Raw genomic sequence first — 24,086 nt, 5'->3', positions numbered from 1 at the left:
CAGAACGTGAGCAGGAAACCAAACCTTTTCCAAAATTAACTGTTTTCTCGAAGTCCCGCACGTGTTTGGAGGCACCTGGTGCTGCTCCACCCCCAGAGGGAAACACTTTCTAGCAAACTCGTTCAACTGTTTCTGCTCCAGATCGGTCCTCCCTCCCTCCAGGAACGCCCCTTTCTAGAAGGAACTATAGACTTCGGGCTAATGCACTGCTGCCAAGATGAAGGAAGCTTAGGTTGAAACTTTCTGCCTCTCTCAACTCCTGGGGGGTCCGGAGGTGGGAACCGCCCTGAGCACCGGGAGATAAAGCCGCCTAAGAAAGTAGGTATCCTCAGAAGGTAGGCGGCTAACCCCATGGTGACCCCACTCACAGCTGCCTACAACCCAGGGTGGGGCCCCAGAGTTGGCAGCAAAAACATCTGCCCTGTTTCCGAGGCACCCAGGCTGGGTGAGCAAGAAAGCGCTCCTGAGTCACAGCTGGGAGGGACAAAGGAGACCGACTGAAGGGGTAATCATGACCAGGAGAGCGCTTAACTGACACCTTCATGAGTCCACTTGTCTAAACAGCACTTATGCCTGTTACGGAATCCTAGATGCCCCCTTGGCTGAGAGTGGAGTCACGTGGGCAGGTGTGAGGCCCGTTTCTCCGGTCCCAACCCTAGAGGCCCCAGCCACAGTTCCACAGGAAAGATTACTGAGAATGTGCAGTTTAACAAACACGCAGGTGATCCTATGGCAAGCAGTTGGAGAAACTCTGGTCTACTAGGTGCCCCGTGATGAAATCCAGGAGCCAGGTACATTAGTGACCCTACAGGGAAGAGACACCCAGGGTCTGGTGGTTGTGCCTTGACCCTGCAGGAGGCCTAGAAGCCAGCCCAGAGGACACCTGCTTTGGAACTAGGCCAAGGAAAGGAATCGGATGGTGGGATGCTGAAAGGTGAAAATCTGATTTGCACCCCAGATGGTCCCCAGCTGAGACTCCTAGCTCTTAAATGCAGCAAAAGCGCCCTGATTCCCTGAGTTCAGTTCCCACTGCCTCTGGGCATCCAGAGGGTGGCACTTGGCCTTGCGGGCCAGAGCTGGGCCCCTACCCTGGCGAGGTCACCGCTGCGTCCCAAGTGCTCACAGGTGAAGATCTGAGCAGCTGGAGCTTCCCTGCGCGGGAAAATGGGAATCCCCGCTGGGGGCGAGGTGGTGGGCGCACCTAATCTTCATCAGCCCGCTTCTGCACCTCGCCCCGCCCACCCTGCAGCTCCGCCCCCGAGCAGAGCCCAGGAAGTAAGTTTGCCCCAGACCTCAAGATCAGCGGGTGCCTCAGTTCCGGGCTGGTGTGACCTGCGGGCCAAGGACAAGCCTGAAGAGAGTGAAGGGTGAACCCTGGGCCCCGGGATGGACGTGCCGGGCTCGCCCTCAGGCCTCTTCCTTCTGCCTCTTCAAGCACAGTGCAGGGAGCCCTGGGCCCTTTGTGGCACATGGGGGGTGTGGGGAGCGATGCTGTGACTTCCCACCCTGTGGTGTGTGTGTCATGTTTTTGCAATTCTATGACCAACTCTCCTGACAGCAGACAGGAAAACGGAGCTGGGGAAAGCGAGTTCAACACAATGCTTGCATCAGTGCGAACCATTAACTTACCACTAATTGCTGAGCGGGCTCCACCCTCTGTTCTGCGGCCAGCTCCCAGTGCCCCCTTGCATGTTGCCCTCGGTTAGTGACTGGAAAACTGGAGCCAACGTCAGAATGGAACGGAGGCCTGGCGGAGACACACATTGCTGGGCCCCACTCGGAGTCTGATTCAGCGTGTCTGGAGTGGCTACCAAGAATTTTAATTTCCACCAAGCTCCCCAGGGGTGCCAGTGCGGCTGGCTGTCCGGCCAGCCTGGGAGGCAAGGCTCGAAGGCATTGATTTCCAAATACAGTTGGAGTCCCACTCCCAGAGGTTCTGATCCTGGGGAGGGGTCTGCAAATATGCGTTGTTTAAAAATCCAGGTGAGTTTATTTAGTGACAAGGAGGGCACTTCAAATCCTAGAGGAAAAGGAGTGACTTCTTCAGTGTCTAAGTGTCGCATGAATTGCCTACCATTTGAGGAAAAACTGTCAGCAGGACACCATCAAGTCATGATCTCACACAGTTCATGGGATTGAGCCCCACGTCGGGCTCTGTGCCAGCAGTGCGGAGCCTGCTTGGAATTGTCTCTCTCCCTCGCTCTCTGCCCCTCCCCCACTTGCGCTGTCTCTTTCTCAAAATAAATAAATAAACTTAATTTAAAAAAAAAAAGAGAGAGGGGCGCCTGGGTGGCTCAGTCGGTTGAGCATCCGACTTCCACTCAGGTCATGATCTCACAGCTCGTGAGTTCAAGCCCCGCATCGGGCTCTGTGCTGACAGCTCAAAGCCTGGAGCCTGCTTCAGATTCTGTGTCTCCCTCTCTCTCTGCCCCTAGCCCACTTGCATTCTCTCTCTCTCTCAAAAATAAATAAACATTAAACAAATTTTTTAAAAAACAGTATCAGCTACCAACCTCACATCATACTAAGACAACAGTAATCAACCAATCGATGAAAGATCTTTGTGTTTGAAAACAAACCTTGTGAAAAACATTTTTTAGTAATTTTGGAGCAGAGAAGTCTGCATAGGGAATCAAATCCACACTGAAGGGCTGTGGTTCAATTTCAGTGTCTCTATCCAGGTGAGGGGGTAGTCTCCAAATGTCCACATCTACTGTCTGTGATCTTAATTATCCACTCTATTGGAAAACTCCAGAGCACGTTTGCCTAAAAAGTCCCTTATTAACTGGCCCAGGGGCAGTGTCCACCGTGGGAGGCCAGCTCCTGCTGCTAGAGAACCATCAGCATTCATTGCCTGAATGAATTTCTGGGGCAGGCAACAGTTCGGGGGCCTTGTCGCACTTGTGCAGAGAGAAGACTTAAAAACCTAAAATAAATCACTGTCACAGAAGCTGTGAGTCACTTATTTCAGCAAAACCAGCCCTTCTCTTCAGCAGGCAACGGGCACTTCAGCCAAGGCAGACAGCGCACAAGGTTCCCGAGGATGGTGCTGATCGCTTCGGTCCTGGTTCAACCTCTCGCTCATCACTACGTGGAGCAAAGCTGGCCTTCCCAGCCTGGTGGTCCTTGTTCCTCACCCCTAAGAGAGGAGGAGCTTCCTTCCATGAGGACCTGTGGACGGGCTATGCAGCTAAGGAGTTTCAGTTAGCAGGGGGTTATGTACTTCACGGTAGAAAATGAAACAACCCAAAGATAAGAATTGGAAATCGTCTCCTCCATGCCACTCCCTGAGGTAACAGATTTTTAAGGCTTGAGATAGACTCTTTCTTTACCCTTCTCCCTGGCAATCCAGTTTTAGGTTAGAACACCAGCCAGGTCAAATCATTATGGCACACACCTTGAACTTACACAGTGCTGTATGTCCATTATAACTCCATAACACTGGAAAAAAAGCAAATTGGCCAGAAAAGATGGTGGATTGAACCCATCATCTACATTTACTGTTTCCTTAAGCCCACTAGAATGGGTGTTAGGGTTCCAGCGCCCCTAAGAACGGAGGAAATGAGAAGAAAGAAACACAGCCCTAAACCTGGGGCTGGGAAAACTAAGAAGCAATCCCAGTTACACTGGGGAAGCTCCAAAGGCTCAGAGACTGGAAGTGCCAGCTATCTCTGGCCACAGGGCAGAGCTAAATCGAAGTTGGGGGAGTGGAGGGGCACCTGGGTGGCTCAGTCGGTTGAGCATCTGACTCTTGATATCAACTCATCTCACAATTCATGGGTTTGAGCCCCCCATCAGGCTCTGCACTGACAGTGCAGAGACTGCTTCGGATTCTCTCTCTCTCTGCCCCTCCCTCTCTCAGGCTCTTTCTCTCTCTAAAATAAATTAATTGGGACATCTGGGTAGCTCGGTTGTTAAGTATCTGACTTCAGCTTAGGTCATGATCTTATGGTTAGTGACTTCCAGCCCCACATCGGGTGAGCTCAAGCCCCGCTTCTCTCTCTCTTTCTCTCTCTCTCTCTCTCTCTCTCTCTCTCTCTCTCTCTGCCCCTTGCTCACTTGTGCCCTCTCTCTCTCAAAAAAAAAAAAAAAAAAAAGCCTAATTAATTAATTAATTACAGGCCAGAGGTTGAACATTTAAGGAGTGAAGAATCCCAATCTCTGGGGCACCTGGGTGGCTCAGCTGGTTAAGCGTCTGGCTTCGGCTGAGGTCATGATCTCAAAGTTTGTGGGTTCAAACCCCACGTCGGGCTCTGCGTTGATAGTGCAGAGCTTGCTTGAGATTCTCTCTCTCTCTCTCTCTCTCTCTCTCTCTCTCTGCCCCTCCCTGACCTGTGCGTGCTCTCTCTCTCTCTGAAAATAGATGAATAAACTGAAAAAATAAAAAAAGACCACAGAACGAAGAAGTTCACAGAGACAAGGCAGGCAGGCAAAAAACTGTATCATTAATATCTGCAGAGATTCAAAACATGTATTGTAATCATGAAACCAAATAGGATACTGTTTTTTAATGAGGAGCATCTGAGGACAAAAACAGAATTCACATGAAAAACATGGGAGCAGAAATTAAAAACCAACAGAAAGGTTGGAAGTTCAAGTTGAATAAAAAGTCAGAGATGGAAAATAGGTTAGAAGAGATAAGAAGACTAGAGGCTCAGCCCAGGAGACTCGCTATCTGAGTAATTGTGGAGTCCAGAGAAAACAGAAAGGAGGAAAATAAAAATAAGAATTCCAGGTTTCCCCGTCATGCAGGACATGTGGTGCCAGATGGAAAGCATCCATGCCACCAACTGCCTGGTACAACAGGCGAAAACAGACCCACCTAACTTCCGTAATAGTGACAATGCCAGAACATTGGGAACCAAAACGAAGACCCTGAAGGTTTCAAGAGAAAAAAAAAAAAAATAGGTTACAGTTACTTTTCTCATAACAACACGAGGAAGGATGAAGCAATGCTTTCAAATTCTGAAGGAGAAATGTTTTCCAAGCCACAATTCCGTGTCCGGCAGAACCGTCAGTTGAGTCTAAATGAAGAACAGACCATTTGAGGTGTCGAGTGCCTGTGCATCCTTCCCCAGGGAGCCCCTGTGGCCGGGCACTAATGAGAGCTTATCAACAAGGGAGGGAGACACGGGATGCAGAGAACGGGAGCCGACCACGGGGTGTGTAAAGGGGACCAGGCGCTGGTGGAGAGCGAGCGGGGCGGTGCGTGTGCACCGGGCATGGCTGCTCAGAAGCTCCAGGCGTGGAAGGGGTTGGAATCCCTGAGCACCTGAGCATTTGCAGGGGCTTAGAATAATAGTAGCATTGGGGGTGCCTGAGTGGCTCCGTTGGCTTAAGTGTCCGACTCTTGATCTCAGCTCAGATCTTGATCTCAGGGCTGTAGGTTCAAGCCCTGTGTTAGGCTCCATGCTGGGCATGGAGCCTACTTGAAAAAAGAGAAGAGAGAAGAGAGAAGAGAGAAGAGAGAAAAGGGAAGGGAAGGAAAGAAAATGGCAGTGTTTAGGGTGAATTACTAAAGTACATGGAAAACTAAAACCAAAAAAAAAAAAAAAAAAACAAAACACAAAACAACAAAAAAACCTCGAGAAAACAAAACCAAAAAAACTTGTACAGAAAAAAAAAAAAGGAATCTTTTTTAAGTATACAGCTTAATTTTTAAGAGCAGCATCTACACAGTCACGATAATGTAAACACTGAATATTGTGCTAAACAAAATCCAACGTAATTATTTCGGGAGGCTGGGGCACGAAAGGAGTTTGGGGGTGGTAAGAAGTCAAAACATAATTTCTTTTTTTATGTTTATTTTTGAAAGCTAGAGCACGAGCGAGCGCGGGGCAGGGTGGGGGGTGGGCAGAGGATCTGAAGCAGGCTCAGTGCTGACAGCAGAGAGCCCAGTGCAGGGCCAGAACCCAATAAATGTGAGATCGTGACCTGAGCTGAAGTCGGGCTCATAACTGACTGAGCCAACCAGGCACCCCAAAACATAATTTTTAAATTTTATTTTTGAGTAATCTCTACACCCAACGTGAGGCTTGAACTCACAACCCTGGGACTAAAACACACATGTTCCACCGACTTAGCCAGCCAGGTGCCCCGAAACATAATTTCAGTAACTGAAAAGCAAGAAGTGGCATTAGAGGTTTATCATTTAGAGACATCGAGGTAAACACTCCACCCACCCCAAACCACCGAAAGTTGGAAGTGGCTGCCTCAGGACAGGGAAAAAGCAGAGGGAAGGAAGGGATGGCAAACAGACTTGTAGAACCATTTGACTTGATGACAAAACTGCCGTCCTGCCCCATCCACCTGCTCTTCACCAAGTCCCCACACCCTTCAGCCCAGCCCTGCCTGCCAGCCTTACACACACCTGTCTCCACAGGCTGCTCCTGGGTGACTTTCCCCTTACCTTCTGTGTTCCGGTGGCAATGTCTTGCCTACTTATGTGAAAGCACCGTGGTCTTGAATTGGATTTTAAAAACCAAAGACGCATGATGTAATGTACCTTACAACTATTTTGAGTCCTTGTGCAAAGCCACATTCCTGAAGATACCTGCCAGGCGATTTATGTACAGAAATGGTTTGCATTTTTGCACGGGTGAGCTACAGCTCTTTTGAAAATTGACACACCACTTAAACAGGTCATTTGATACGTTTAACCCTCTCCTGTTTCATGTGAATAATGTTGGCATTAAACCTTGACATGTTTCTAACGGGTTTCTCTTCAAACCTGTAATCCCTTATTTTCACATAGGAGTCAGTTACTCGCTTTAGAAACATACACACATAGACACAAGTTTATGCCATTTCCTAGATGGATTGTATCATGGATTAGTTTGTTTGGGTTTTTTAAATGGCTTCTTAGACAAGCAGAAAGTATAAAACGTTTTTTAAAGGTGAAGAATGTTCCCATTCAAAAGTTCTTGCATTCTTAAACTGACCTAACCTGGTAAATGTAGAACGTCTCACAACAGGCTTTTCTGAACACTAATGAATAGAAATCACAGCAGAAATTCTACAAACACATAATGAGAGCCTAAGAAAATGATTTCAAGGAAAATCTCTCCTAAAAAAAACACCACTCTGTTCCTAAGGATTAGGGAGATCATTGTCTGGAATTTCCCACAGCCACCTTCCATCCTCTTTTTCCAACAAAATTTTCCAGCAGATTTCCCAAACAAAATTCAAGGCAGCTCTCTGCCTTCTCTGACCCAAATAACTGGCTCCTTCTTCTCGCCAGAGTCCGCTCTCTTTGCTCACCATACGAGTCATTCTACTTTAAGACAGATAACTTCTTTTTAGAGACTTTCAGTTGCTGCTGGCCGTTCTTAAAGGACCTAAAACCTAAAATATCAAGTTTGGGGGGGCAGATGGTGGAGAATGGTCAATAACTGGTTTTTCAGCATCACTTTTGTCAACGGCAACATTTTCTAAAAAATTTCACATGGCCACGTTGTGTTTACATTTCAATCTTAGCAAAAGTACCAAAGATGAAACACTTCTCAAAGCAACTCATGAAAATTCACCTAAAAGAAGATAAAACGGGGGGAATTTTTGTTTTTTCCTCAGAAAGCTCAGTTCAGAAGTAAAGTGCCACCAAATAGCAATACTTTAATAAAACTCCTATTCAAGATAAGCTCAAGTACTGGATATTTCATAAATCTATCAGTTTAGAAGGGCTCTGGGGTATCTGACATGTTAATGTACTAAAGCTACCTGCAAACAAAAGTCAGCATCATAAAAGGAATGAAATAGACCTCTGTCTGCGTAGACAGGGAAAGAGCTCTCTGGAGGGTAGGGGAATTACAGAATACCACAGTATGTTACCACTTATGCAAAAGGGGAAGAGACTCCCTGACATGTATGTGCAGATAGGTTTATGTATGTAAATACATTTTAAAAAATCTAGGCAGCTACATCCGCAAATATTAACACGGTAATGGGGCGCCTGGGTGGCCCAGTCATTTGAGTGTCTTGACTCTTGATTTCAGCTCAAGTCATGAGCCCAGGGGCATGGGATTGAGCCCCGTGTTGGGCTTTGTGCTGAGTGTGGAGCCTGCTCAGGACTCTCTCGCCCTCTAAAAATAAAAATAAATAAATAGAGCAGGTAGCTCCAGGGAGCTAGGTGGGATTAGAGGGTGAAGGGTAACCAGATCCTTACATTTAGATATTTACATATTATTTACATTTCTTCACAATGGAGCATTCACACGTTAGTTGAGAAATTAAGTAAATGCACTGTGTCTAGGTAGATGGACAAAGTCGTCCTGTATATTCAGTTCATTCTCTAACTTACCATTTGAGCAACTTCTGGGATGCTAACAAGATATTTTGATTATACTCTTAAAAAAAAAAAAAAAAAAAAGGACATTTCCAGTACATGTGCAAGAAGAGACCAGGCTGGGGAGGGGGGCGGGAGAGCTGGCTTTACCAGCCTGTTGTCTAGACTGCTGAGCTACTCTTCACTCGAAGTCAGCCTGTGATGATCTGGAAGCAAACTATCCAGGATTTTCTTCACCACCACTCAGCTGGGCTCCAGGCAACCACTGTCAGTCCAAGTCCTAGGGCTGACGCTCCCCCCTTGGGAAGAAAACACGCTCTGGTTGCACTTGGTTATTAACCCCACTTCTTTCTCTGTTCTTTGGAGAACCAAACATTTTCATTATTCTATTTTTAGTCTGTGTAACTCGTGGCTCCACAAAACCTACGGTTAAAGTATCTCAACTTCTTAGTACAGCAAGCATAACCCCTTGCGTCAAAGCAAAGGATACAAATGGGGCGGTATTTGCGAGTAAGCAGACTGTGGGGAGTTGGCTTCAGTCTTGCAGTGGCTGTGGAGACCCGTGCAGGAGAGAAAACAGCATCTTAAAGCATCTCCCACTCCATGACTGGCATTACAAAGGCTGGAAGCCCACAGAAATGCTATCTATGTACAGAAGAATCTTTCATTGGTCTAAACAGGGTCGTCTTTAGAATTACAAGATAATTTTTTTAATAGCCATTCAAGTCTTACATAAAGGCTCATACCAGAGGTTTTGAAGATAAATGAAAGCACAAAGCCTTTATTGAATTGCAGATTATGAATAATAAGCCCAATGGTAAGCACTGGGGGCAGATGTGCGTAGAAATGCAATTTATAAAATTTTCGAGGCAAACAATTGATGTCTTTGAAGAAATCGTCGTGAGCTTTAAAAAAAAAAAAAAAAAAAAAAAGCAAAAAGCGAGCTTCCAGGTGTGCAATTCATTCATAGTATTGGTAACTGGTGCCCAGTGATAATGACCTCAGGAAATGTCGAGATTTCATAAACCATTTGTATCAAATCTCTTTTTCTGGTAAATTCCTTAGTGCCTCTGCAGCGGTAACTAGACAAGAGTGGAAAGCTTTCAAGATGACTCAAACCTCCAGCACCTCACAGGAGTCCACATTTCTTAACACAGAAGGCAATGCTGATCAAGGGAGGAAATAAACGAAAAGGTTATTAAAAACAAACACTGGTGGGCCAAACTTCTAAATATATACATCTATGTATATTTCACTAAAAGATGTTTATCCCCATAGCCCTTCACGTTTTATATCCAGAAACTATACTTTTACCACACTGTGCAATAAGACAGTGCTTTTTAGTGGTGAGTGCAGTGAACACTTTGATACTCTTGTAATAAGTCTTTGGAATATTTTAGGATTATAGGACTTTCAAGAGACTCTTTTTTAAAAAGTGACTCCTTAAAATTTAAATATGTAAAAACCAGAGCAGGAGCTTCCATTTTGGAGATTTCAGTTTAGGGACAAAGAGACAGGTTATGACAGACTGCAACCAAATATAAAAGGTAATCACAAAATGATTTAGGCAACAGCCACGAACTGCACAGTACCCAAGTTGAAAGGGGAGATAAATTTCAACTCAAAGAATCTGGCTGATAACCAATAAATAATTTCATTCTCTTTGGAAGGTACAGGTCACTAATCCATGAGAGACAGCTTCACCAAATCACTGGCTTCGATAGTTTCTCCTAGGCCTCTGTCTCCCCTCCCCACCCACCACACGATTCTGCTAATGCCCAGCTTGTGAGACTTCACAAGCTCTCATTATTACAGCATCTTGAAGGTAAAACAACACTCCTAACAAATTTATCCAGACTGTTTTCTTAGCGGAGACCTGGCCTGTAATCAGGCCACATGGAAACTGCTGCTTTGACCAGGAGTCAAGGCCGTGTAGAACCACAGAGACTTATGTTAGAATGCAAAAATAAAGATGATGTGCAAATACCAACAAATACTTTCGCTGAAAATACACAAATTAAGAGACTGTTTGTTATTGTCTGTTCTTAGCGATACGGCTAACATTTCTCTCAGCAAATCCTGGAGATTCCTCAAGTTCATAACCACCAAAGGGGATGTGCTATCTCCATCTGTCCGGTTCAGTCTCTTCTACGGTGTTCCCTCCTTCTGGCTAGTAGACTGTGGACTAGGTTACACTTAATAGGGCATACACTTAAGTAGAAAATGTAAAGGCCAAATACTTAAAATCAAAACCCTGCCTAAGAGTAAAACAAACATTAGCAGTGTATTAACTGAAAAACTGCCCTTAAGTAAATATTTAATTCTGGATGTCAAATACATCCACAGAGTTTATATAAAGCAATTCTTCTGCTTAATTCTGTCAACATTCAATTTATACAGATATTTAGGTCATTATCTTTGATGAAAAAAAAAAAAAAGGTGCTCAAGGCATAAAGTTAAAACAGCTCACAAGAAGACGGTAAAGAACAAGGCTTCTGGGTCACATCAAGTTTCCGAGCCATGCAAATAACTTCCACGGTCAACTCGGACTAGTTTCTCAGTTATGTTAAATATCAAGTAGCATATTAAAATTTGTTCTTTTAATGTTCATTCCACCCATAAATATTTTGATAAAATAGAGTCTTGAGGTTCAGAAGCTGAGGCAAGATACAGACATCACTTCCAAGAACTGCTTTTACACATCTTTGTTCCCACTGTGATGCTGCACCATTCTCTAAATACATCACTAGATGAATTAGGTCACTGATGAAAATTAGGATAAAGAGTAACTATTAAATATAACTTCCTACTCAATTAAGTTCAATAGAGCCATTTATGGAATATTTTCCTCACAAAATACTTGATGAGACTGTTACTCTCCACTAACCGAAGTCATTTAAATGGGCTCAGAGAGCAAGAACTGATGGCTAAGAATAAACTCTTCTAATCATTAATTTAACATTTCAATATTTATCACAGGAAAATTAGGAATGTCTTTTTTTTATAGGTTCCCATTTAGTTCTTGAAAAGTTAATTGAGAAGCAACCAATCTCCTATCAACATTCCTAGTCAGTGACTGAAACACTAAGACTGAAACACATGCAAAGCATGTAAATCAAAGGAACTGATCAGTTTTGAACTGTACATCCACATTAAAATAAAATTGAAATGTAACTATGAACAAAAAAAAAAAATCAACAAAACTGGTCAATAATACCCAATAATGGTGATTTCTAGGGACTTGTACAGAGCAACCTTGATAACTACATCCTAGTCAGTGAGGAGGTCTTTGCAATGAACCCATCGCAGTAAGAGGGTCCTACAGCTCACCGTGGCCATCCGCTCTCCTGGCTGGCCCACAGCTCTGGAAACCCCAGACACGAGTCCGTAGGTTAAGACAAACACAACTCACACTAACCATGACACAGGGGAGGGAACGAGAAAACACATGGAGGTACGAGACTTCAGAGGAGAAAGACTATTAGTAACGGTCTCCCTCGCATGCATGTTTGTACCCTGTGAAGACTTTACCCAGGAATATCTGGAGCCAGAGCAAATAATCCAAGTATTAATGACAGGCTCAAAATGCAAGTAAAAGTAAAACACACTCAAAATAGGACAAAAAAAAAAAAAAAAAAAAAAAAAGGCTGTTGAAGCCTGGAGGGCAACTGTATGTAAAACCAGTAGATCCGGAGAGCAAAGCTAGATTTGAAAACCACATGCAACATCTCCAAACAAGACAAAGACGCTAAAAACCAGGCTCCTTCACGGACACCTCAAAACTGCAGGAAAAAATGCATTTACCTTTGTCATCAAAACATAACCATTCAAGTTTTAGGCTGACGTGTCTATGACCCATCAACACTTCTGAAAACCAGTACTGAAATGTTTATCAGAACTTTTCAAGGAGCTCCAACACCGACCAGGCACATATACATGACTCCCCGAGAAATGTCACCACAGTGAGGCAGAATTGGTGAAATCCCATTCTACAAGTACGAGCAAAGGAAGGTTATGACTCATGAGTATGGATGGACTGTAATATTTAAATGACACATTTCTGATATACTCACAAAATCTTCATAGAAAGTATTAAAACTCAAAAGAGAAAAAAAGACAGGAGTCAAATACAGAGATGAAATGTACAAAACAAATGAGCAGGCAAACTAAAAGTTCTTGAAAGTATTTTACTTCAGATTGAAAAATGAACAGCTTCCACACTGTTCATTGCAAGATACACAGTATTCACGAATACAATGCTGGTCATTTGAGGATATGTACACACCTCAATTTCTCCTTCATGCTTTTTCTTTTAGAAAGATACTGTTTACCAAAAAGAAACTTCAGCAGTACAGGAAAAACTATTTTCCCAATAAATTTACGAAAACCTAAGATTCCCAATGGAATCAAGATTATCTTCCCGCTACCACCACCTTAATATAATCACATGCTTATTGGAACGCTAATATCTGCACCCTAAGAGTACATTTACTTTCAACAATGAGGGTGATTCTTAAAACAAAACAAAACAAAACAAAACAAAACTTCAGTGTGGTAAATGTAACAATGGATCTCTGCAAGTATTAAGTGTCTGAAATAGGCAGCTAATACTGGATTTAATATCATTTTATAAATAATTGTTCCCTTAGCAGTAAACATAAGTCTACACATTCACAATAGTCCTAGAAAATAAATACTGTGATTAAGCACAATATGTTATGACAAACTAGTTTCAAAACACAAAAGCTCAACATCTTGATAAAAATTCTGATCAGAATAAAATGTGACTCTAAAATTTAAAACATTGTCAAAATAACATCACATTTAAAATTTTCCACGATTTACACAAGTATCATGAGTTTCCAGTTGTGGAACACATTTTCCCATTGTGAATTAAAATACGAACATATTGAAAACTGTCAATTTCAGTGATAACATCAGTTTTGGTCTTACTTTAGCATTATTTTCTTTATAAAAAGTTGCACTAAGTGTCCATTAATGATCTGATTGGTCTTCAGTATTTCATAAATGTATATAAAAGAAATTCCTAAAAGCCAATAGTACTTTATATGTATATATATATAAAAGAATCTCATTTCCCAAATGGCTGTAATTAACAGAGCCACATACACTGATGCTAAACACAAGAGCCTTCACATTGAAAGAGAGCATTTTCAGAAATGTCACTTACATCCTATTATAGTCAACATTCCCGAGTTTCAGACTCAACATGTGATGGGTAACAGAATTATACATCTCATTTGCGCTCAAAGCTGACCACAACCAAAATTTACAGTATGATTGAAACAAGCCAATGTTTTAAAAAGTTTTAATTAAAGATAACAATTCCATGGAAGGAGAGGATAAAGAATGGGATGACAAGAAGTATTTGGTCTTAATAAGGCAATACAAAATAGATCCATTATCAAAGACCATTTAATTTTTAAAGATCAACAATACCAAAAGCATAAAGTGGAGTATAAGAAAATAGTTTTTTATAAGTATGATTTAATTAAAGCTGTTTACAGTTAATCTCTCCCACAGTAGTTAAGCATGGATTTAGAAAAGAAGAAGAGACGAGAGAACCAAGCACACGCTGCACACAGGGTTGGGAGCCAGCATGCAAAGTCTGTGGGACTCGGGGTTTCACCGCAACAGGAATGGGACCAGACGCGGGCGGCCTTTTTTTTTTTTTTTTTTTCCCCTATTAGGAAGAAAAACAAAACAAAACAAGACTGCAAAGGAAACAAACACAAAGTCATGTAATTGCCCATTGCCCAAGACGACAGCACTATAGAAAACAGTTGCAAGTTAATTCTTAGAGATGACTAGAGCTTTTCAGTGTTTACACAAAAGTACATAGTACGTTTTTTTCTTTTTTTCTTTCTTTCTTTTTTTCTTTTTTCTTTTCTTTTTTTCTTTTTTTTTTCTTTTTTTTTACAAAATAAAATGTCATTTGCCACCATAAACCTTTTCTTTAGAGGAAAAATTTTTGCAGCAGGTCACAAGGGTTCTAGAGTTAAGTCATTTCAATGCTGAGGAAAACAAATTGAGTAATAGAACTAATCACTTCCCTATATATGGATGTTAAGATGACAATTCAGATTATTTTTGAAACTAATCCTGAGAAAAATCTGTTTACAATTTAAACAGTAATGTTATGTAAAAAGTATTAACAAATCCACTATTACAAATATCAATTTCCTATATGGTCATCTATATATACACACAATAAAATGGTAAATATATGCAAAAATATTAAAAAAAAAAAAAAGAAAACATGCACAGATCACTTTCCCCTTTGGAATCTGGACTTCCTATAAGATACTTTTGTTTTCTTTCCCCACCCCATCCTCTGAAATTGGTTTTTGTTCCTATCACCCTACCCACACTGAATATTATTCCCTATAACTCTGCATAAAGCCAATGAGAAATATATTTATTTTACATTCAAGCTTTAAATCTTAAAATGACCCTGTTGTAGCATATGACTTATCAAATGAGCAGCCTTTTTTTTTTTCCCCCTTTTTTGCTTGCTTTTTGTTTTTGCAGTTGTCAGTCTTCATGATCCATTCCGTGGCGAGCTGGGAAAAAACGCAGTTGCTAAATCAAAGTCTGAACAGTGTAAGGCTCCCGAGCGCCAGGAGTCCCTATCCAACTGTCCTGAGCATGAGACCATTGCACACAGAAGACAGTCCATCGCACAACGCCGACTATCTACAAAGGTCTGAGAGGGGGGCATCCCTCTTGTGTTTCCTCTTTTTGCCATGGTAATACTGATTATTTGATTTGCCTTGATGCTGTTTGTTTGTCATCAAGGAACCATGGCTTGTTTGAGTTGTACCTTGGAAGCCTTTGCTGGAAGAACGAAAGAGCCTTGCTGATCCATGCTGCAGAGAAAGAAAGCGGTCAAAGAGACATCAGTATTGTGAATTCAGCGGAGCAATCACTAAGACCTGACTCAGGGAGCTTTCAAATGAGGAATATGCCAAGTTACCCAGCAGGCAAAAAACGGTACTTCAGGGATTCACTCTCCTGAGCTCTAAAACTTTTGTTTCTTTTTTTTCATGGAAACACTGGAAAACACAGACCATTGCCTTCCTTGCCTTGCCCTCTTCCCTCTTCAGAGTATATGGAATGTGAAACTTTTCTCAAGGAACCTATCCATCAATATACCACATAATAAACAGCATTACCGAAGAAGCTCTTAGACACAAAGGTGTGCTGCCAGGTCAGGGGTCATCACGGACCCCTGATCACTATCAGGTCACGGTCATCTTACATCCTGCTATCACCTGTCACTTTGTTGCTGTTTCTACATGGATGTGTGTTTGGTGCACATGACCAAGGCTGTATAGGTAAAGTAGATTCTGGGAGTCAGGCATGAGGTGACCGACGTAACAGTCCATCTCTACTCCAAGAGGCCTTCCCCAGGGTCTCCACCGTACAGAGAGAGGGTGAGATGGCCTTGGGTCAGAGCCCAGTATGAAATGGCTTCTTTCCTCATTTTGATTCCTTACTCATGATTAATAAAATTTTAGACAACTACAAAACTGAAAATAGAGTATTCTCTGTGGCCTAAGTCAAAGCTGATGTTCATCGACAGCTGACCCACTATCTGATCATTTCAACACAAGCAACTAGGTACTGAATATTAAAATATAAAAAAGGTGAGGGTGCCTGGGTGGCTCAGTCGGTTGGGCGTCTGACTCCAGCTCAGGTCATGATCTCGCAGTCCATGGGTTCGAGCCCCACGTCGGGCTCTATGCTGACAGCTCGGAGCCCGGAGCCTGCTTCTGATTCTGTGTCTCCCTGTTTCTCTGCCCCTCCCCTGCTTGCTCTCTCTCTCTCTCTCTCTCTCTCTCAAAAATAAATAAACATTAAAAAATTATTTTAATATCAAAAAGGTAAATAAACATTAAAAATAAAGAAAAGAAAATATAAAAGAAGGATATATTACTCCCAGATGTGCAAAACATTGCCATAAGGTCATGCAAAAGCTTATAGTGGGCTTACTTCAAGTACAACTAATCTTTTAAAAACTCAGTGCAATTGTTTAAATGCTGAATCTGTACTAAGGTGGGGTGGCCGGGACGTCTTATGAGGACCAGTCGCTAAATGCCCACAAAGGTTTACATTACAGTGGCGTCTCATAATGATCTTCAGGACACCCTGTTACAGGAAGCATTGTGCTTTGGAACCTCTTAGAACAAAACAGGTTTGTTCTTCCAACCTAGAGTTTTCTTCAAACCCACAATGTGTATATATATTCACGCTTGAGAAATTCTAAATAGTCTGTATTGAATATGAACAATTAAAAACACACAAATTCCACACACCTGAGATTTGTTGGTGCTGTTGGAGGTGTTACTGGTCTGGGTGCTCTGCATTTTCCCAACCGCCTGGGATGATTCCAAGGACACATCCTGCGACCCTACCCGGTTCCCAGTGGACGGACGGCAGAGCAGCTGTTTCGGGGTTTTGCATGGTGTCGCATCAGAATCCTAACATAAGTCATATGAGTTATTATGTGACGTATTAGTAATTCAGATATTCATCTTTTAGACTAAATTTAGCCATTTGGGAGTTAAGGGAAGCACCTTGACGAATTGACCAAATTAACCGCTTGAGTTGCCTCCACAAATTTCCCTCCAAACATCTTAGGTGGCTTATTTTATCAGAAGGTTTCTGTTCGTTGTTAAACCTATTGTCTAGACCTGACCTTGTTAATAAGCCTGGAAGGGGCTCACAGAGGTCCAAGTTTATCTGCACCTCCACTGATAGGAAATGAACCACGGTACAGTGCAAAGAGCACGGCAAAGATAAGGCCCCAGGTCCCGGACTCAACGTCTTCAACCAAATACAAAACGACTGATTCAAAAGGCTCAATTTCTGCGCATCTGTGATAAATAATCAGTGAGTGCTCCAACCGAACACCCCGCGTGGTTAAGAACTTCCCAGAGACGACAGGCTGAGCCCCACCTGTTTCTGGGCTGCCTGGGACACAACTGTGCTACTTCTCTGCTCAGGTCTACCCTTCACCTTCACACTCATAGTCCCTAAAGCTCGCTCTTGAGGCTGTCTTTGTGTCTGCCCCACTGTGTCTGTGACCTCTAGCTCAGCTCCGTCCTCTAGAACTCTCCCCTAGGAAGGAAAAAGGCACGCAGGTAGATGGTGCATATGAGGATTCATGATTCCATTACGATCCGTGGTCATCGCCAACAACATAAAATGATGTCCCTTCCACAGTTAGATTACTCTATATGTCACAGACTTAATAAAGTCAAAATTCAAATAATGGGTAAGCCCATTTTATATCTCAAGGAAGCACACTCACAATTAACCCTGATGAGGAACAGTAACTGTAGGTATAACTGTAAGTTAGAGTCAGAAAGCAGAGGTGGGGCTGCCGCGGGATTCGGGGAGGGAGGAATGGTTAGAGGTGGCTGATGGGTTTCTTTCAGGAGCGATGGCAATATACTGGACTTAGTGGCAATGGCTGCACAACACTGAATATACTGAAAACCACTGAACTGTGTATTTTAAAATAGTGAACTTTATGTTATGTGAATTATACCTCAACTTAAAAAAATTCAATCAAGAAGTTCAAAAACATTACTGAGTGGAAGAAGCCCTACACAAAGGAGTATACACGACAATGATTCCACTTATGTGAAATTCTGGAACAGGCCAAACTAATCTGTGGTATTAGAAAATCTTGAGAGTGGTTACCTCTGGGGTGGAATTCGGGACTGACTGGAAAGCATCATGAAGGACCTCTCTGGGATGATGGTAACAGTCTGTACTTTGTTATAGTTGGGGTCACACATGTGCACACAGTGTTAACATTCACTGATGCACAATTTAGATTTCTTTGTACGTCAATTTTGTATCAAAAGAAAAAACGAACCAAATACTGAATGCTGGTCAGTAATGAGCACACTAGAGTATTTTAGGGGAAGTGTACCGATGTTTGTAGTTTACTTTGAAATGTATCAAAGGATAAGATGAATTAGTGGATAGAGGGATGGATGGATGGCTAGCTATGGGATAAGTACGTAACATGTTAATGGCAGAGTCTAATGGCGATGTATATGGATGTTCACTAAAATTCTCTCACTTTTGCTGAATGCTTCAAAACTTTAATCCAATGTTGGGGACATGTACAATCAACATAAGTTATTAAAGTTTCCCAGTAATAAATAAGAAAAGGAATTAAGTTTAGCCCTCTAGACAGCTATCCCCCCAACAGAACTCCTAAGCATAGGTTCAGAAAAGCCACGTCCTCATACTTACGACATCACTAGAGCTGGACTGTGTGGCAGAAGAGGAAGACACTGGACCTGATGAAGAGTTTGAAGAGTGTTTACTAAGAGATTCCGAAGTTTTACTTCTACATTTTCCAAGGGCTTCATTTTCTTCAGATAGATTATTATTACATTTATCTAACTGCTGAGTATCTACTATCAAGGTAACACCATTTCCTGAAAGAGTGGCAAAAGATTGGAAAACGTTTCTTCCCATTAAACACACACAACACAGAAGAGCCACTAATGTTCGGTCAATCAATCAATGAAAAACTCTTACCATTGCATGAAGGCTCAGGCCTATTCTGCAAGCCCCACTGTTTTGATATCCAATCTCTGTACGTGGCAACTTCGTCCGTTACTCTAATTATTCTACCTAATATGCTGCATGCGTTTAAAGAAAAAAGAGGGAGTACGTTAATTCGGAGATACGAAGCCACAACCAATTTTGACCCAAAGGGCTGTCTTTAGTTAAGCCTTTACCTCTCCGTTTCATTGTTGGGATAGTATTTCGCTATTGGTGATACAGCATGACTCAAAACAACATAGGCATAATCAAAGGCCTGTTTCACTTGCATGGCCCCATATGAACTCCTTCCAACATCATTACCTTTAAAAGAAACATATATAGAAGATAGTAAGCGTGACCAGTGCTTAATAAGAACTAAATGTGCACAGGCCCTCTTCCAGAAGAGCAAAGGCAATTGCTTTCCTTATACAGTTGCATAAAGAATCTGGGCAGGGCGGGTGGCCATCCCCACAACTCCCCAGGCTCTGAATGTGTGTATCCTGCAGTAAGTACATTATGGCATATAAATTGCCTCAATGTATTCTGGCCCCACAGGGACTATCTCACATACAGTCATGCAAACAAAGGAGTTAACTGCCTGCTCTCTCCTAAGAGTGAAACCAAGCTAAATGAGATATCCCTGTCTTTTGTTTCTATTAGCTATATAAATATCTCCAGCACTAAATTATAAGCTCCTGAAGCAAGGAGCATCTTGCTGAAAATCTTTGTGCCCTTTACGTAGAGAAGCTTCCTGATAAACATTTCCTCCATGAATGAACACGCAGAACTATTAAGGTTTATAATACGGCACAATAAGCCAGAGAAGGGCCCCTAGATGACTACTCTCTTAACTCCCTTTCCTTAATCATTTTCAAAGTTAACACAGTGAAGCAAACGACTAAAAGCATCTCCACTGAAGTCTGGTAATACAGAATCTAAATATCCTACAATGGTGGCAAGAAAAAATACTGCCCAGAAAAACTAGGATACAAGCAAACAAACACAACCCCATGACAGCAAGGAAGGAATCCACCATGAAGCTGGAAAAGGCACAGGGAGACTGTGCAAAATTAAAAGAGGAAAGAAGGGGCTCAAAAGGAAAACAGGCTCTCTGAACCCTTCTGCTCATCATTTCTGAGCTGTATTACCATGTTTATTGCCTCGTAGGGCTTCAGGAACCTCGCTCAAAGCCCTGACTGCCAATGGGCTAAAATCAGGGCCAACAAGGTCACGACAAAGAAGAAAAAGGCCTGCAAACTGGAGACGCGCACAAGCCACCCAAACCAACAGCTAGTATCTATACTCCTTTGCCTCTCAGGGCCAAACGGCCTCTACTCCCAGCTCACTGGGAATATGCAGCGTGTTTTTCTGGCGTGTGTGTTGTGTTTTCATGTTTTCTTGCAAGATATTCTGAGGAAAAATAATGAGTACCATTAGAAGTTAATTTTTTATTTTCACTCTCTAAAGAGAGTTGTGGAGGGGCGCCTGGGTGGCTCAGTCGGTTAAGCATCCGGCTTTAGCTCAGGTCATGATCTCACAGCTCATGAGTTCAAGCCCCACATCAGGCTCTGTGCTGACAGCCTTGGAGCCTGGAGGCTGCTTTGGATTCTGTCCCCCTCTCTCTCTCTGCCCCTCCCCCGTTTGCACTCTGTCTCTGTCTCTCAAAAATTAATAAATGTAATAAATGTTCAAAAAATAAAACAACCTATAAAGAAAGAGAGAGAGAGAGAGAGAGAGAGAGAGAGAGAGAGAAAGTGAGTGAGTTGTGGGGCTTTTTAAAAAGATTTATTTATTTATTTAAGTAATCCCTACACCCAACATGGGGCTCGAACTCCTGACCCCAAGATCAAGTCATACGTTCCACCTACTAAGCCAGCCAGGTGCCCCTCTTCTAAAAAGAGTTTAAAGTACAACAGTGGCAATGCCCTTTCTTTGAATGCCCACAAATTTACCTAATTTCAATACCTGGTTGTAAAGGATCTTCAATATAAAGCATCGATGGCCTGTAGCCATCAAGCATATTTTTCTGTACTTCATCTTTGGCCACATACGAACCACCATCCTTTATCCGGATGCCAGTCTTTAAATAATTGAAGTGTCGTCCGTATAATTCAAAAAATTCTATTAAAAGAACACCATAGTTTGTATTGGGGATGCAAGCATCTTCCCTGGGATGTAACTAAAACCAGGAAAAAAAAAAAAAAGAAATTATATTGGATTTTCTCTCAATTATCAAGGTGGGTAAAATAAGAGACATCCTCACTCCTATAAAACAATACTATTAGAATTCTGGTTAGGCTAGCAGCCAACAGGGAACTGGAGCAACGGCAGGCTGTACTGCTTCAGACAACACTAAAGCCCCACTGGTACAGAACTGGTGGGGGACAATTTATTTACAAAATTCAAGGCTGAATTTCACAGCTGCCCTAGGATGCTAACAGGGCTGGCTTGGCCCAAAACGTCAGGGAATCATTCTGACTCATTAGCGGAGTCGGGCCGTTGACAGCACTGCGGCTCATGAACACATTCACAGACAACATTAAGACTTCTAAATCACTCCACCCAGATAGCAGATCTCCATTCCAGCTAAACTTCCAAGATTTGTTGCTTAGAAGATACTATTTTTGACATTTATACTACCACTTACACTTACAAAAAGCACGCCATACCTAAGCATGTTAAAATTTCAGTGAAAATTCTTAAAACCACTAGAACATATGGGGTTAAAAACAAACCAAAAATTATTTCCTGAGATTTAAAAATACTTATTTATAAAATTATAAAGAGTCCCATTTTAAAGTGAAAAATCATAAGTAATTAAGGGAAGCATTCCAATTAGAGCTTGATTTAAATTTTTTTCCAAAATGATTTCCTGATGGATTAATTTTATTTTAGTGTACACGAGGCATGATATATAATCATACAACTTACCTGAAGGAAACTGACTGCCATTAAAAAGAGACTATAAGAACCAATTCCACCTGTAAATACTTCATTAAGGTCCCTCTGTAATAAGAATTGTTTCAATACTAAAACCAAGTACGGTAATACAGGATATTTCTGAAAAAGAAAATTGTATTTTCAGTGAACTCCTACATCAGTAATCGTGCTAAGCATCAACAGGAGCATAAACTGGGTCCTTATATTAACAGACTTTAGTGGAGATATCCAACACACTTTATTTTCTATTTTCAGAGCAAGCTATAAAAAAGTAAGCTATAAATAATTAAGGATTTTCTCCTCACAACGAAGGATCTAAAACATGTAGATGTAAATAATGGCATCCAAGCACTCACTATGGGACAGAAACACTAGCAATATATATTTGATGACACTGATTTATGGCCATTACCATATGATAATTCACTTGTAAACAGGTTAACACCAACAGTACACAACAATTCTCAACTTGTAAAGTACTACATCAGTGGGGTTTTAAAGAATCACTTTTCTTAGGTGGCCCTCCACCAAACAGACCAGGGTCCTTCAGAAGACGGTGCACAGCCCAGGAGCAGGGGCACTCAGGGTCCTGCCTGCCGCCTTCCATGTGGGCAGGTGACCACGCTTTACAGAGATGGTGAGGACACCTGAGCTGGCAAACATGAAGAGTGTGAGTCCATCCTTCACTCATGCACATACTCATTAAGTGCTCTCCACAAGCCAGGGCCTAGCTAAGGACGCTGAGGGGAATACAGCAGGCCCAAACATCTAGAAAGAAGTCTTAACAGCCATCACCGAGGAGTGGTAGAACTACTAGTGACTTGTAGTTTGTTCTTGACACTCTGAACACACACTGGTACTGCTTCCAAAAGAAAAAAGTCTCTACTTTTGCAAATCATGTCAAAGTCGGCAAGCATGAGAAATAACTACAAATCTATGGAGAAATAATCATTTTTAAACGTTATGGTTGAAGTTGTAAATAGTCTCTTTAAAGAACAATCAGGCACATTTCCAACAGACTTTGATTTGCATGTATCCTTTGACTGTGAAATTCCACTTCCAGAATCTTCCTACAAACATTTTACAAGTGTAAAGAAAGATGGCAGGTATGGAAGGATGTTCAAGCACTTTCTACAATAGCAAAAAACCCTAGAAACATCACTAGAGGAATGCTACAGAAAGCATGACATGTGCTGACAAAAGACTATTGTGTCGTCAAGGAAAAGAATGAAGGAAACCTGTCTGTGCTGATACATTAAGTATAAGACAATGTGTACATAGCATGCTATTCCTTTTGTTAAAAATTTCAAGAGGATAAACAAGCAAAAAAGAGGATGACTGGGGTGCCTGGGTGGCTCAGTCAGTTAAGTGTCTGACTTCGGCTCAGGTCATGATCTCACAGTTTGTGAGTCCGAGCCCCATGTCAGGCTCTATGCTGACAGCTTGGAGCCTGGAGCCTGGTTCAGACTCTGTGTCTCCCTCTCTCTCTGCCCCTCCCCCGATAGCACACGTACTCCCTCTTGCTCTCTCTCTTAAATAAACATTTTTAATGTTTTTTAAAAAATTAAAAAAAAAAAAAAAGGTTGATGATGGCAAATCCCATGAAACCGATCTAAGCATATAAGGTATAAAGTGACTTGCTTTTCGTTTTCCTTTGATAGTGGTAAGTTTTCTATCATGCACATTATTCTCAATTGTAAAAAGGTTTCCTTTCTGGGAAAAAGAAAATTTACATACATCCAACACCTCCAAAAAGAGTGGGATTATGGACAGTATTTTTCTTTTTCTGCTTTTCTATACTCTGCACATTTACATGAGAATATAATGTTTACAACATGACAAAGTAGTTAAATTTGTTTCTTACATGAAGAGAAAAAGGTGAATCTGTAGAGCTGATAAAAGTATTGTGAACGGACAAAAAAGATATTCTACATAAACCAAAGCAGTTAACATTTTTAGCTTAGTGAGAAAAAGGCTGACACGTCTAAGCACGTGAATGCTTTGAAGATGTTGACAAATTCTACCCCATCTTGACAGAACCAATGGAAACAGACATTCTATCACTTCAAGACAAAGTCAGGAAACCTGCAGGAACTACCTTACAGGTGATTTGGGGGCCTACGGAGGTGCTTCACCTAAACTCTTAAGAGATTAAAGCAGATGACAAGAATCAACTGTTTGGCACGATTTCAGCCCTTGTCTCCCTAAAAGGAAGGATCTAGAGCAGAGAAGTTCTTCAAAACGCTTTCCCAACCCTTAACCTTAAGTC

At 42.0% G+C, this 24,086-nt stretch overlaps 2 protein-coding genes across 2 annotated transcripts in view; both read right to left on the bottom strand.

The window, feature by feature from the left end:
- ADCY7 (adenylate cyclase 7) overlaps positions 1-83 on the bottom strand; it is a 57,648-nt gene extending 57,565 nt beyond the window's left edge. Inside the window, exon 1 of the mRNA XM_040497989.1 lies at positions 25-83. The gene's annotated coding sequence lies outside the window, so the exon portion shown is untranslated. The remainder of the gene's footprint in view (positions 1-24) is intronic.
- Positions 84-9,033: 8,950 nt separating this feature from the next.
- The window catches only part of TENT4B (terminal nucleotidyltransferase 4B), a 36,157-nt gene continuing 21,104 nt past the window's right edge, over positions 9,034-24,086 (bottom strand). Inside the window, exons 6-13 of the mRNA XM_040497984.1 lie at positions 21,809-21,937; positions 20,843-21,056; positions 19,072-19,198; positions 18,869-18,972; positions 18,578-18,765; positions 16,621-16,785; positions 15,126-15,171; positions 9,034-9,447 (exon numbers count right to left, since the gene is read on the bottom strand). Coding sequence (XP_040353918.1) covers positions 9,395-9,447; positions 15,126-15,171; positions 16,621-16,785; positions 18,578-18,765; positions 18,869-18,972; positions 19,072-19,198; positions 20,843-21,056; positions 21,809-21,937 — 1,026 coding nt within the window. The 3' untranslated portion in view covers positions 9,034-9,394. The remainder of the gene's footprint in view (positions 9,448-15,125; positions 15,172-16,620; positions 16,786-18,577; positions 18,766-18,868; positions 18,973-19,071; positions 19,199-20,842; positions 21,057-21,808; positions 21,938-24,086) is intronic.

Source organism: Herpailurus yagouaroundi, unplaced genomic scaffold (genome assembly GCF_014898765.1).
Source record: "Herpailurus yagouaroundi ecotype Mexico unplaced genomic scaffold, PumYag 190, whole genome shotgun sequence".
NCBI lineage: Eukaryota > Metazoa > Chordata > Mammalia > Carnivora > Felidae > Herpailurus > Herpailurus yagouaroundi.
Note: the sequence above shows the minus strand (reverse complement) of the source record. Positions and strands in the feature narration are given on the sequence as shown.